The sequence below is a fragment of the Spinacia oleracea genome, chromosome 2, assembly GCF_020520425.1.
Source record: "Spinacia oleracea cultivar Varoflay chromosome 2, BTI_SOV_V1, whole genome shotgun sequence".
Lineage (NCBI taxonomy): Eukaryota > Viridiplantae > Streptophyta > Magnoliopsida > Caryophyllales > Amaranthaceae > Spinacia > Spinacia oleracea.
The window spans coordinates 106,675,519-106,689,350 of record NC_079488.1 but is presented as its reverse complement, the minus strand read 5'-3'; the positions used below and the strand labels follow the sequence as shown (position 1 = coordinate 106,689,350).

General features: G+C 36.1%; 2 protein-coding genes across 2 annotated transcripts; one reads left to right on the top strand and one right to left on the bottom strand.

Moving 5' to 3' along the window:
- Positions 1 to 170: 170 nt before the first annotated feature.
- On the bottom strand, positions 171 to 6,817 carry LOC110786006 (adenylate kinase, chloroplastic). The gene is made up of 7 exons (XM_021990515.2): positions 6,514 to 6,817; positions 5,970 to 6,068; positions 5,423 to 5,551; positions 5,213 to 5,347; positions 4,234 to 4,380; positions 4,032 to 4,106; positions 171 to 547 (listed from the first exon to the last, which is right to left on the bottom strand). The coding sequence occupies exons 1-7, from the start codon at positions 6,706 to 6,708 to the stop codon at positions 446 to 448; spliced, it is 882 nt and encodes a 293-aa protein (XP_021846207.2). The 5' UTR covers positions 6,709 to 6,817; the 3' UTR covers positions 171 to 445.
- Positions 6,818 to 7,949: 1,132 nt separating this feature from the next.
- Positions 7,950 to 12,196, top strand: LOC110785991 (amino acid permease 4). Its single transcript, XM_021990498.2, has 6 exons — positions 7,950 to 8,126; positions 8,759 to 8,992; positions 9,090 to 9,183; positions 9,780 to 10,146; positions 10,577 to 10,798; positions 11,535 to 12,196. Exons 1-6 carry the CDS (start codon positions 8,093 to 8,095, stop codon positions 11,964 to 11,966), a joined length of 1,383 nt encoding a protein of 460 aa, XP_021846190.2. The 5' UTR covers positions 7,950 to 8,092; the 3' UTR covers positions 11,967 to 12,196.
- The last annotated feature ends 1,636 nt before the right edge of the window (positions 12,197 to 13,832 follow it).

Below are 13,832 nucleotides of genomic sequence, written 5' to 3'. Positions count from 1 at the left end.
CAAAAGTCAGTCAATGTTTCGGAAACCTTCTTGCAACTCTTCCACACTTCAGAACTTTCAGTGAGCCACACTATGCAAAGCAAAAGTCTGCACACACTTTTCACAATAGGTCAGTGAACATGTACATGAATTTAAGCGCGATAGATAAAAGTAGTATGACGCCTGCAAGATGTATAAATGCCATGGAGGCTTTCGTTTATAAAACAATAATCTTCATTTCTGTCATTTGTTCACAGCAAAAACCAATTTTGGGGAGTTCTTATAAAAGCTAGGCTGCTTCTACATAATATATCAACCAAAAACTTTCAACAAAAGAATTACCAACAATCAAGACGATTACAAGCCGCAGAAAATATAAACAGATGTTTTGTTACAAAAAAAGAGGGAATATTTGGCTAGAAGAAAGGGATGGTACTGTATGTGTAGGCTCACTACTAGTTTAAATCTAAGCTGCAACAGATTCTGAAGCAGTCTTTTGCTCCAGAAGCTTGGACAGTGCCATGTCGATCTCAGCAAATACATCTTGTTTCAAAGCACTTCCATCAACCTGCAGGCAACAAGAAACACTTCCTGAATAACAGTATACAATAACATTCAAAGGCACCTCTCAGATGAAAATACATTGCTTCAGCGCAAAAACTTAGACATTTAAAAAATTTCACGCACATACAACTCACAGTTGTTCAAAGAAGAAGAAAACAATTCCAATTTCTTGAGAAGGGCAGAGAAGCAAGTTAAGTTAAACATATTATCCAGATTAGTAATACGGACTAGTGTAACTATTTCAGTTTCGGACCATAAAATCATGCTCAAAACACAGTTTTATCAGGTTTATTCCGGGTCATAAGTGTGCATATCAACTGTTTGTCGTTTCAAACTGTTCAGATTAGGTTAATTTCATAGTCGAGTCATAAATTGTGTTTGAAACCCAATTTCTCTCGCACGAGAAACTGTCAGTTCTAAGAATTGGATCATCCTTTGCAAGCTGTATATTTGACGAATCAGTGTAGCTAAGAGTTTTAGTAAACTACTAGTAGAATTTAACAGTAACCAGCATGGATATACCAGTATATACTTGTCCCTGAAAACCACATAGGCAACTTCAAAACTGAAGTAGTGGAGCACTTGAGTATCTAGGGTACCAAACATCCCATTTCGCATTTCCAACTATTGTAGGAGCCGCTTCAAACCCAATATTAACTGTAGTATAAAACTGTGAAACCAGATGTGGAGGCCTTAAGCGCTTAACTCTCAAATAACCCATGTATTCACATTTAGCAGATCGTCTCTTGATGTGAAAATTTCAACTTTCAATTAGCTCATATATATTGCCAGGTAATCAGTAATCAATACATATATTACTATTAAAGTAGAGTTTGCTGAGTCAGATTTCCCTCCTGAAGTTACTCCATTTTCCCGCATATGTTCACAAGCTATATTTCATGAAATAAGATTCCAGCTATCATTTGGCCCTTGGTACTTATAGAAAACTCTTTCCAATGAAGTAAGCTTCTCTGCCATAACTCTAAACCTCTAACCCTTCCATTCCTTCCCAGTTCCCCCTCTTAGCATTTCTTTCTCTCTCCGTAACTTCATTACATTTCTGCCTCTCTTTTATGTTCCCCCTCTTATCATTTCTTTCTCGTATATGTTCACAACTCTTATATTCTCGGACATTATTTTTGTATAGTTGATGACTTGAAGTGAAGCTTAGTGTTTGAGTAATCCAATGTCTTCTCTTTTCTTTTTGCAGGTTTTTTTGTCTGTAATTCGGTTGATTAATGTTCAAACTTTAAATAATTGTGGAGTATATGTTTCATGTTTAGATGTAGAAAACCGGGCATGGCTCGGGTAATATCTAGTTCCTACTAATGTGCAGCACTCTTGAAATTTCAGCCAGTATGATCAAGGAGGATCTTGACACTTACTGTATCTTAAGGTTTGAGGATCAAAGGCAATGGTTGCAAACTGGTGGCGACAGGTATCTCAAGATCAACCGCGAATCCTAATCCTCAACATTAGCCAAAATCTACTAATAAGTATCCATATAAAAATTTCAGTCAAATTTCGAACAACAAATCCCGAAAAAACAACATAAAGCAGCTAGAGGCTTCTAACATCATCTCCCACACGGCCACACAGATCACTCTGTTTTGACCCCATAGAAAGTGACCAAGCGGATAGCACCACAAGGGATGACAATCTAAACCGAATGCAGTCCGAGTCCAACCCAATCCAAAAGAAAAAGTCCGATCTGAATCCGCCAAAAAAAGTATGAGTCCGAAAAGGAGGCTGGTCGGACTCGGATCCTGTGCAGGATCCAAAAGTCCAACCCGAGTCCGACTTACTAACATTAATAATAATGACTATGATATTAAAGGGCACATCCAAAACTAAAAATTCTAGCAATCTCATTTCTTGAGCCACCACCCCATTTCTCTCTTCTCTGCTCCTCTCTCCTTCCATCTTCTCCTGTCAAACCTGTGTTACTCTTTTCCATCTTCTACCACTGCATTTCGTTTCCCTCATCTGTCTCAACATAAGAAATAGACTCTATTTGGGAAATCAAGACACATAAAGTTGAAAATCCTGAAATTCAATATCAGCGATTCTGCAACAACGTCATCATTCTTTGGTCATTTATTGAAGTCTTCATTCCTATACAATTGTTTTCTAATGTAAACTGGCATTTGGTGGGTTATTTTTAGAATTAAATGTATTTAACAAGTAGCTTTGAATGTTTTGAAGTTTTTTTTTTTCTTTGAGACATTACAAAAATCTAATGAATAAACTTCCCAAAATTATGCTTTATGTTCAAGAATTCAAATAACCATTTATGTAAGTAGTAACGTTGGATTATAGTGAGATTCTTCCAGAAGAATGAATGCGACTTTCTCATAATTTTGGATGGTTTTCTGTTTTGAATGTGCTAGATGTAATTTTTTTTTAGTTAAATCCCTATATAATAATCAGGGTGGGTCGGATTCAGAGTCGGAGGTTCTGGAGTTTGGCGAACTCGTATGCAGATTAGGTGATTTCGGAGTCTGACTCGAATTCAGACCTTGGATGTTAGGTCCGATTATAAATTGAGTTGGAGTCAAATCCTACAAGGTCCAACCTGTTGCCATTCTTAAGCACCACCCTTTCAGTTCTCTTCCAACCCCACCTGATTGTAATATTGCCTCACGTTTTGCCTCCTCCCTAACTATCAACACTCTCGAATACAACTTTTTGCCAATTTGTTAAGCAGCTCTCATCATTTCTTTACACCTATTCCACTTGTCCCTCTCACCCACACACAAAGCTAGACTGAACTGTATCAAAAAGGGGTACAACCAGAATAAAGTACTCGATCAGGTGCAGGCATCAAAGTATATATCTAATCCTCTAATCCTGCACGTATCTGGTTGACCAAAGAAACCTATAGATTGGATAATTGTCAGTCTGTCACTCCCGGCATATATATTGCAAACGGGTCACTATACTTGATAAAGGGAACCATACTTGTTAGTCAGGATGGTAGATTAGTGATAATTTGGGTGAAGAGACAGCTAGGTCCCTGCTCCAGGGTAGGCAAAGCCACAAAGGCATGCAGGAGAGGTTTGTAGTGTTTATTATCAGGAAGGAAGATTATTTCCATCCGGTTCTACTTACTATAAAGGCTAATTAGGGATACCTAAAAGTCTAGATGTGCTTCCATCTTTTCTTTTATCATCTTGAAGATCTAATGACAAATGACAAACACATGGCAATGATGGCTAGATGATACTCTAGGAGAATTCAGATCATGGCATGTGAAAATCTCGGTATTAAAGAATACTCAACCCAATCAAAAAATGGACATGAAATGAATTTTTTGGGAGTTATCCATATTCCACAGGTTCTGTAACTAGAGATGTGTTCATTATGGGGAAGTGAGATAATAAACAAAAGAATCAGACAATAAACAAAGAAGCATCACCTGATGCACTTTAACGAAGGAAACATAATGTGTAAAACAACAAACAGAAGCACAAGGAAGGTAGACATGCCTTAATAATTATATCTTTGTACATGGAAAGCACTGCCTCCACATTTTGATGATGAGTTTGCAACCGCAATTTTACCTATAAAACAATGAAAGAGAAAATTGTATTCAATGACAAAATGCTTATATAATGCGCTTAAAAGAAGATAAAAGAAAATAACAAAAGGAAAATGTGCAGCATGGTCAAATATTGATTCACGGCATACCTTTTCCTCGGTGTCATCAAACCGCTGGGTGAGCCTGGAAGCAATTTCATCAGTCTCGGGAGGGGAATAAGTTAGGTGGTAAATTTTTCCAGTAATAGGATCTAATCTCCGTCCAACAACCCTCTCAACAAGCAATTCTTCAGGAACCTGCAGATATATTTAGAAAAAACAAGTAAAGCTTATGAACACCACAATAGGCACAGGTTGCCACACAGACACACGGTTGCAGCAAATGAAACCAATTAAATTTCCATGGTGTAAAAACTATAAAGTATAAATCACAAGACTGAAGCACTTCAATAAAGTCTCCTAGTGCCTTATCAAATGCAATTTATGCATTATGTCCCTAATACTACTTTCACTTTGATATCAGATTTTTTTAAATACAATTGCATCAGATTTCTTAAGTATAGGATTTAAATGACAGAAAGACAGCGTGGGAGAAGTGATATTGAATGCATTAGAAAGATCTGCTCTAAAACGTATGGACATGGGTTTTCCCTTCAGGTCAAGATTTTTTTAGCAACTGTTTCCTGAAACATTTTAAAACTCCTGAGGTTATAGGCAGGGGCGGATCTTTGTTGTGGCTGGGGTGGGACTGGCCCCCCCGGCCGAAAAATTTTATGGTGTATTTTTAGTTTTTTCTACCGGCCCCCCTCATAAAATCGTTTAAGGTCCGCCACTGGTTATATGCAACTGTTTCGGGAGGTGGTCTTCAATTCTTCATGAGGCTAAAGGGCCATATACTCATATGTTACCAATATGTGAAACGGTCATGGTACTAGGCATATCTGACACAGCTATGACATAACGAAAGAAAGAAAATATCTGACGGGAAATCAAGCAAAAGATGGACAAAGACTAGCAAACTCTTAAGCCTCTCCGCAAGAATCTCTTTAGATATAATTGTGGTGCAAAGGAAATCATCTAATTGCTGGTGAGCACCAAGTAATGAAAGGATGACGAACAAAAACCTTACTTCCAAAAGAATAAAAAGGTCAGGCTGGAACCCTAAGTCCTTTAGAGCGATTGCTTGAGATAAGCTCCTTGGATATCCATCCAAAAGCCAGCCCTTCTCTTGTGAATCAGGCTGCAGCAGACGGTCTTTAACCATCTGCACATAACAGTTAAGTTAAGGAATTGTCAACAGATAATACAAATATAAGCGAACTAAGTTTGTGAAAATTACCATCACAACTATTTCATCGGGAACCAGCTGTCCTTTGTCCATGTATTCCTTTGCTCGTTTTCCATTTTCACTTCCAGATGAAATCTCCGCCCGAAGCAAATCTCCAGCAGCAATATGCACCAAACCATACTGCATATTCGAGGATTACCTGATTCATTTGTTTTCTTCAGGGGGCAATCCCATAAAGAGAAATCCATGCAGTGAACTCAAAGCTAACATAATCAAGTCGATAAACGCCTGGACATCTATCAGGAAGTCCAAGCAGCATAATCACATTCCAACAAACATAAGAACATCGGGAAATACAGCCACAACAAGCTCAATTTGCATTCATAAAAAACATAGAGAGAAAGAAAAATAATACAGGGAACTATAATTTAGGTTTCTGATATGTGAGCACTTCAGCAGAAAATTTTATCACAGTCGACGGACAACAATCACAAGATAATGAGGTACAGCAGGCTTTTGAAACTAATCATTAGCCATCCTTTAAACTGAAACACAAGAAATAATTGTCACAAGAAATATAGGGGGGAGACGGACTTACTTTGTCAGTTATGAGCTCACATTGCGTCCCTTTGCCAGATGCCGGAGCACCCGATATCATAATCCTCAGTGGCCTGGAGTTACTAGTAGACGCCATAACCTACCAATCATGAGTAACACAATTAATAACTTATGTAATCACAACAAATCCTTGAAGAGGGAAGAAAATCATAATCATTTGCGTAATCACAGAATCTTTGAAGACGTTATGAAATCATTCAAAACAGCAATGAATTCCCCTGCTCAATCTACATTTCAGTATTGATCACATTATTCCAACACCTCCCACCCCTAGTAACAAGGATGGACATCATTTTTTACTATTAAGGTCATTTGCTCACACTGATTGTCACTCAATTTAAGGAAGGTGACAACTTTTTCCAATTTCGAAACAGTATACTGCTACATGTAAGGTAAGTTCCTACTTGTAAAAACACCCTCCAATTGAGGATTATAAATCCGATACTCCCAAATTCACTTCCAAATTCAGAAATTTTACAAAGAAAATAACAAATAATGCAGGCGAGAAATCAATGACAAATTACCACAAAATTGAGATGACGGTGACGACGATGAATGCTCGAGTTATGTCGAGTTATAGAATGATCAAAGCGGAGTGAGTTGAGACGATGATGATTGAAGGAAAGTGAGGTCAATTTAGTAGAGGATGTAAAAGAAGGAGGGGAGAGAATGGCGGAATTAGGGCTTCCTAAAATGGAAGAATATCCAGAGCACGCCATATTTCTGGTATTTTCTCTCTCCGAAACCCGCGCTCCGCCTCCTACGTCGGCGCTGTCTTTCTCTCTCTCTAAATTTAGGCGAAATTGTCTACCGGAGAGGAGTGAATGGCGTGCGTGGCCAATGGATAATCATAAAAGGCCGGTAATCCGGTGGGCCCGTTTTTATTTCAGGAGATGCCATTATCTCGGCCCACCCAATCTACACCTCTCCAAACAATTTTTTTTTTTTTATAAACAAATTAATTCATTAATAAAAAATCATACGACATATACGTAAAGATTTAAATCTACAAGTTAATTCATCCAAACAAGTTCTAATTGAATTGCTATAATTTAATTTAATTTTTAATGACAAAATACAAATTTTAATCAACTTCACAAGAACTAATAACAAAAAAGTTTCTAATAGTCCATCTTGGGGAAATGATAAATCCACATTTTTTTGAGTTGATTTCCTGGGAAGAAGTGAAATTCTTCCTTGGATTTATCATTTCCCTCCATCTTGCATCCCGTTGCAAAATGGTATGTTTTGCTCATTTCATCAATTCTACTCATTTTACTTAAATGAGTAGAATCGATGAGTGAAAAAAATTAACCTATCACGTATTCGGATGTAAGATAGATTTTACAGTATGTAGATTTCGCATATTTATCTTCTCCCTTTCTAAAGCACAATAATTCTGAAGATTGTCCAATTTTGTGAAAAGTGGGGTGGAATAAATTGTTGACTCTTACACTCTTACCAGGTCACCATTGTATTGGTGCTCTAAATGCACCGTCTTTTATTTTATTTTTACGCGGTGTCAGTTTGGTTTCCAATACATAAAAGGGACCTACTTTTCCCAAATTTAGTTAATTTGACATTATTTTTTTTTAATCTCCAATCACATTTTTCCAGAAATAAGTGTAAATTCGACGGAAAAAAAAAACATAACATTAGAAGTACTTATGTGATCGTTCCCTTTATAAAGCTAAGAGCCCCAAACTACAATCAACAAGGTTGTAGAGGAATGGTAGTAGGTGAAAAGAACAAACTTCAGTGGATGAGAGTCTATTCCTATATCCATTATAACTTTATAAGTATCAATGTTATAAGTTGGTGAGCTTTTCCAAAGAACATGATTTATAAGTGGACAATAATTCCCATAGTGTTGTAACCTCAAAACTCAAAAGTTGTTTGTAGTGACAACCTAAGCAACCACTTATATACCCAAGTGATAAACAAATATTGAGTCAGCATGAACTACTTTGGTTTTCCATTATATAACACACAAACCAAATCTATATGCAACTTCTAATGCATTAACAAAGTTGTATATCTTTGTTCTCAGTTGAAGCAGCAGCAGCAGCAGCAGCAGCAGCCTGAAAACTTATTTCAGTACCTATGAATTTTGATGATGCCGGCCGCATTAGAACAGGTACTTGCAACTTCCTTCCTAGTCTTTACTCCAGTTCCCACCCTACTAATTGTCACACTCTTAAACCATCTAGCTAATCAACTTATTACTAGATTAGTGCCGTTTTGTGTAGAGTAGTATAGACTTGTCAACTATTACTGATGAATGATTTTTCATCTTATAGTTTGCTATAATATTAATGACCTTGTGTTGAATTTATCTTATTAAGTCCTTAAAATATACACCATTTTAGATAGAGTGAACTTGAAGCCACTACATTCATCAAAGTGGAAATTAAAGAAAGGGGTTATGTCACTAAGTTTCCTTCTATTCGATTTATAAAGTCTGAACATTTCTGAATCTGAACTTAACTTATCTGAACGTATTTTATTTGAAATAAACTTATTTATATATAAAATTTATTAATATATATATTTCCTGAACTTATTTTGTCTGAAATAAGTTGAACAGAAAAAAACCTAAATGGGTCATCGGGAAAGGAAAATAATGCTAATAATTGGCCTTTAGTTGAGCACTTCAGCTCCTTTATCTCCTTTCTTTTTGCTAATAAACAAGGCTTTATTGATTGATTAAGTTGTACAAATGAAAGGATATAGAAATCTGACTAAACATTAACATTTTACAAAGTACAGGTACTGTATGGACAGCCACAGCACACGCCGTGACAGCAGTAATAGGATCAGGAGTGCTAGCAGTGCCATGGAGTGTTGCTCAGATGGGTTGGATTTTCGGACCACTTTCCCTCTTTGGTTTTGCAGTCATTACTTACATCACTGCCCGATTACTCTGCGACTGTTATCGGACTCCTGACCCTGTCAAGGGTCAGAGGAACCACTCCTACATGGATGCAGTCCGCGCTACCTTAGGTGATCATACAAACACCTCAACTATATATAATATAATCACTGATTAATTAATTGAAGTTTGGTTTTTGATTCTAAATGTTTTAATGGGTGTGATCAGGAAAAAAGGAGGTGCTCATCTGTGTATTTGCTCAGTATTCTTTGCTATGGGGAACAATGGTTGGTTACACAATCACAGCTGCAACAAGCATGTTGTGAGTCTTCTGGCATCAATATGTCCTAACCAAAACTCTTACTATCTTCGCTTCAAAATGATCATTATACTTACCGTTTCTATACATTTCACAATATTCTTTACATCGTATTTTATACGGAGTACTATTTTTTGAAATGAAATTTACAATCTTACCCTTCTTAACCCACAATTTAGAAGGTGGATCATGGTGCACATAGAGCATGGTGCACCTTAAAAACACTAGTATATAATTGAAAGAACACATGGTTACGAGAAAAGAACATGAGTAATTTTTTTTTAATTTAGATTTTTAATAAATAGTAAAATAATATATTATTTTCCACAACATTAACAATTTTCCACACAATTTCTTTTACTTTTTTTTCCTTACACTCACCCACTTACCTTTTTACACATTTTTCTAACCTAATCTATATTTTATTATATTCACCCACTTTTTTACACATGCTTACTCTTTTGTCTTAATACTTGTGCAAATAATAACTGTAAAGATTATTTAGAAACGGAGATAATACTCAGTATTAGGCTTCATCAGATTCATATATTACACAACAAGTGCATCAACTAAAACACACTAATCTATATTTAATGAAGGTCTGTTAAAAGAACAAATTGCTACCACACAAAAGGAGCAGAAGCTGATTGTCAACCATCAAGCAACTCATTCCTGCTAATATTCGGAGCTATACATATCGTACTCTCTCAACTTCCTAGCCTCGAGAAGGTGACTTTCCTCTCAGTAATCGCGGCCACAATGTCATTCTGTTACTCGTTCATTGCACTGTATTTATGTGTTGCCAAATTTGTGTCTAATCCTGTGGTTAGAGGCACCCTAACTGGTGTTGAGATTGGGATAAATGGCGGCGGCCTCAGTTTATCCTCTAAACTTTGGCAATCTTCTCAAGCTCTTGGGAATATTGCCTTCTCTTACACCTATGCTCAGTTGCTCATTGAGATTGAGGTATGTATATGTGATCGCTTCAACTGCTCATTATTACTCCCTCCGTCCCATAATATAGTGTCTGTTTGACCAAAATCGCGGTTACTAAGGTAAAAAATGACATTGATAATAAAACAATAATTATTTGTACTTTCAAGATAAAGTACATGTTAAGTGACTTTTATAGAGAGAGAAATTAGAGATTAAAGGTGTGTACATAATAAATGGGTCTCAAAGACAAAAATCAAGCACATGAGTTGAATAAAAGTCAAAAAGTACAATTTTCAAAGTAAAAGTTCTGACTTTTTTATGGATAAAAATTAATGGTTTGAAATAGAAATAGGCACATCATTTAGAGACACTATTTTAGAAAAAACAGGCACTATATTTTGGAACGGAGGGAAACTTCAACTGAATGTTAACGAATTAAACTGACATGGTTGGTTTTCAGGACACGCTAAAATCGCCACCGGCAGAGAATAAATCAATGAAGAGGGCAACATTGTATAGCATTGCACTGACAACAACCTTTTATGTATCCTTGGGGTGTATGGGATATATTGCCTTTGGCAATGAGGCTCCAGGAAATGTTCTTACTGCCTTCCATGAGCCCTTTTGGCTTGTTGACCTTGCCAATATTGGTGTGGTTATACATTTAACCGCAGCATTTCAGGTATTATTATATTATTATCCTGTTTAAAAATTTGTTGGGAAAGGGGAAGAATGGTTCAACATAGTATACTCGCTAACTCAGATCAGGTCAATATTTAGGTGTATTGGTCAGTGTTACTCTTTTTACATACCAAAACATGGGTGTAGTTATTTTATAAGAGTACCAACCAATATAACAATCTAGATATACACACTAACTCAGGTCAACATTTAGGTGTATTTGTCATTGTCACTCTTTTTACATATCAAAACGTGGTTGTAGTTATTTTTATGAGTACTAACAAATGTGACAAACTAGTAATTCAACTTTGCGACTAGTACAACAACTAGCAACTAGTTAAGTTACTTATGTACATATGTACATATTCATATAGCTAGTTTCACCAATTATACCCTTCTAAGTATATATGGTTCTATTTTGGGGTCCTTTTCTTAGCGGGATGAATTTTGAACTTATTGAAACTGATTAAACCTGGTTGTCCTGGTAGGATTTTATTAGACCTGATTGGATCTTATATTCTTATTGGGCATGATTGCAAGAGAGTAAACTTGAGAGAGTCAACTTATAAAACTTGATTATAACTTATTGACCCGACAAGACTTTATTTAAACCTATTAGACCTGAAACTTAATTTTTTAGGTTGAAGAGAACGCACCCCCTGAACTCCCTAAGTATGGCTTCAATTTTACACCAGGATATTGGTCTAACGTAAATTCACAACACTTGGTCTGGTCAGGTATTTGCACAACCCATCTTTGCTAGCTATGAGAAATGGCTAGCCATAAGATGGCCAGAATCACCACTGATCCACAATACATACACCATACAAGTCCCAAGATTCAAGGCATTAAGCTACCAATTCACGCTATGTCGGCTTCTCCTACGCCCACTAGTCGTGGTGGTCACCGTGCTAACTGCCATGATGTTCCCTTTCTTCAATGCTGTGTTGGGGTTGCTCGGGTCAATTGCCTTTTTTCCATTGACAGTTTACTTGCCAGTAAGAATGTACATGACTCAGGTTAAACTAAACAAGGGTGCTCTCAAATGGTGTATGCTTCAAGGGTTGAGCTTGCTTGCTTTGTTTGTTTCGCTCATTTCTGCTGTGGGTTCTGTTGCTGATATTGCTGACCGCCTTAAGAATACCAAGCTCTTTAACGCAAACCTATAATTAGTTAATTAAATACTTTTTGGATTCCTAGATAACTTTTGTTATTCCGTATAGGGAGTATTTTTTAGATCAAATCTCAATTTAATTTAATATTTCACCTCAAATTATATCGGTAAATTTTGTTGTGGAGTTATTTAAGTACTTCAATAAGAGCAAGATCAAGGGGGTCTTATCTTAAGATGTTCTTCATTTGCCATTAATATTAAATAATTAAATTATTGTTAAGATTCCTTAAGATTCAATCAAATTTAGCTCTTCACCCATTAAATCATTTAAGACTTGTAAATTTATGTAAAATATCATTTTATTTTTTAATTTAACTCACATACCAAGTCTTAAATTGAGTCTTAATTTTTCAAGACTCACTTTAAGACTTTGATAAGACTTGTCTACTTCAATGCTACAATTTCTATATGTCTGATCTTAAGACTGATGAATCATATGCCATGTCAGCACAATTCATGTCTTAAAACTTGGGGCTGATCATGCTCTAAGTCTTCAAATAAATTTGAATAAAGCCTCACATGTATCCTCCTAGAATCATGTGAAGTTGTGAACTGATGGTGACAGGAGACTTATATACTCCGTACAAAGTAGGTATGTTAGTTGATTGGGTTTCTCACCCAACCAAACACACTGTTTACTTGTAGATCGAAATGCAATTTAATTGCGTGCTTGTTTTTTTTTTTCTTGAAGCTTTCTTCTCCCTAGAATCAAAAAAACTCTACACTTGTAGCTAGATCTGTCAAAAATCGACCCGACCTGAAAATCGACCCGAACCCGACCCGAAAATACCGGGTCCTGAACAAGATTTTGTGACCCTTAACCCGATTTTATATGAATCCGAATAACCCGAAAAGTAATGGGTCAAAACCCGACCGAACCCGTTTTGGACCCGACCGATTGAAAATCGTTGTATTTATAGTAATAAATGAGATTATAAGAAAATTTAAGCATAATAAACACGTTGTTTTTACTATTATTGTGTGTAATATGATTTTAATTTGGATTATACGTTATTTTATGGTTGAATTTGACTTAATATAAACTTGTGTAGGAAAATTTGTTAATTTGTGCCCATATTTTGTATATTTATCACCTAAATTAATGAAAATATAATGCGCGTTTTAAAATTTCTCAACCCGTTGGGTTGACCCGAACCCGAAAGTTCTGGGTCTTGAACAAGCATTTGTAAACCCGAACCCAAAAGTGACCGACCCGATCTAACCCGAACCCGAAAATAATTTTTAACAACCTGACCCGACCGACAGGTCTACTTGTAGCTAATGAGTAGGGATGGCAATGGATCGGATTCGGGTCGGATGTAGTAAACTCCAAATCCGATCCATTTAAAATTCGGACTCTAAAATTGCATCCATATCCATATCCATTTAAAATTCGGACTCCAAAATTGCATCCATATCCATATCCATTTAAAATTCGGACTCCAAAATTGCATCCATATCCATATCCATATCCATATCCATATCCAAATCCATTTAAAATTCGGACTCCAAAATTGCATCCATATAATATCCAAATTCGAATCCATATCCAAATCCAAATCCGAATAATGCGTTAACTTTACTTACATAGAACTTGTATTTCTTAATTTTAAAATAAATTAGAAATCATATTTCTCATTTACCAAAATCTAATGAGTTTCTAATAAATTAATAAATACAAATGTATGCGCTTTAATTAAATATATTAGATTAAATTGGGAACTTCCTTTAAAAAACAGTTATGTACGAAAAATAATACACTTTGAAATAATTTTGAGTCGGATTTGGATTCGGATTCGGACTCGGGTCGGAGTCGGGCCGGAGTCTCTGCAGACTCCATATCCGATCCATATCCATTCGG

Coding starts and splice junctions, on each gene's coding strand:
- LOC110786006 (XM_021990515.2), bottom strand. CDS start 6,708: ATGGCGTGCTCTGGATATTCTTCCATTTTAGGAAGCCCTAATTCCGCC. Junction 4,107..4,233: donor TTGATGACACCGAGGAAAAG/GTATGCCGTGAA, acceptor ATTGTTTTATAG/GTAAAATTGCGGTTGCAAAC. Junction 548..4,031: donor ACAAAGATATAATTATTAAG/GCATGTCTACCT, acceptor TGTTGCCTGCAG/GTTGATGGAAGTGCTTTGAA.
- LOC110785991 (XM_021990498.2), top strand. CDS start 8,093: ATGAATTTTGATGATGCCGGCCGCATTAGAACAG. Junction 9,184..9,779: donor ACAGCTGCAACAAGCATGTT/GTGAGTCTTCTG, acceptor TATTTAATGAAG/GTCTGTTAAAAGAACAAATT. Junction 10,147..10,576: donor AGTTGCTCATTGAGATTGAG/GTATGTATATGT, acceptor GTTGGTTTTCAG/GACACGCTAAAATCGCCACC.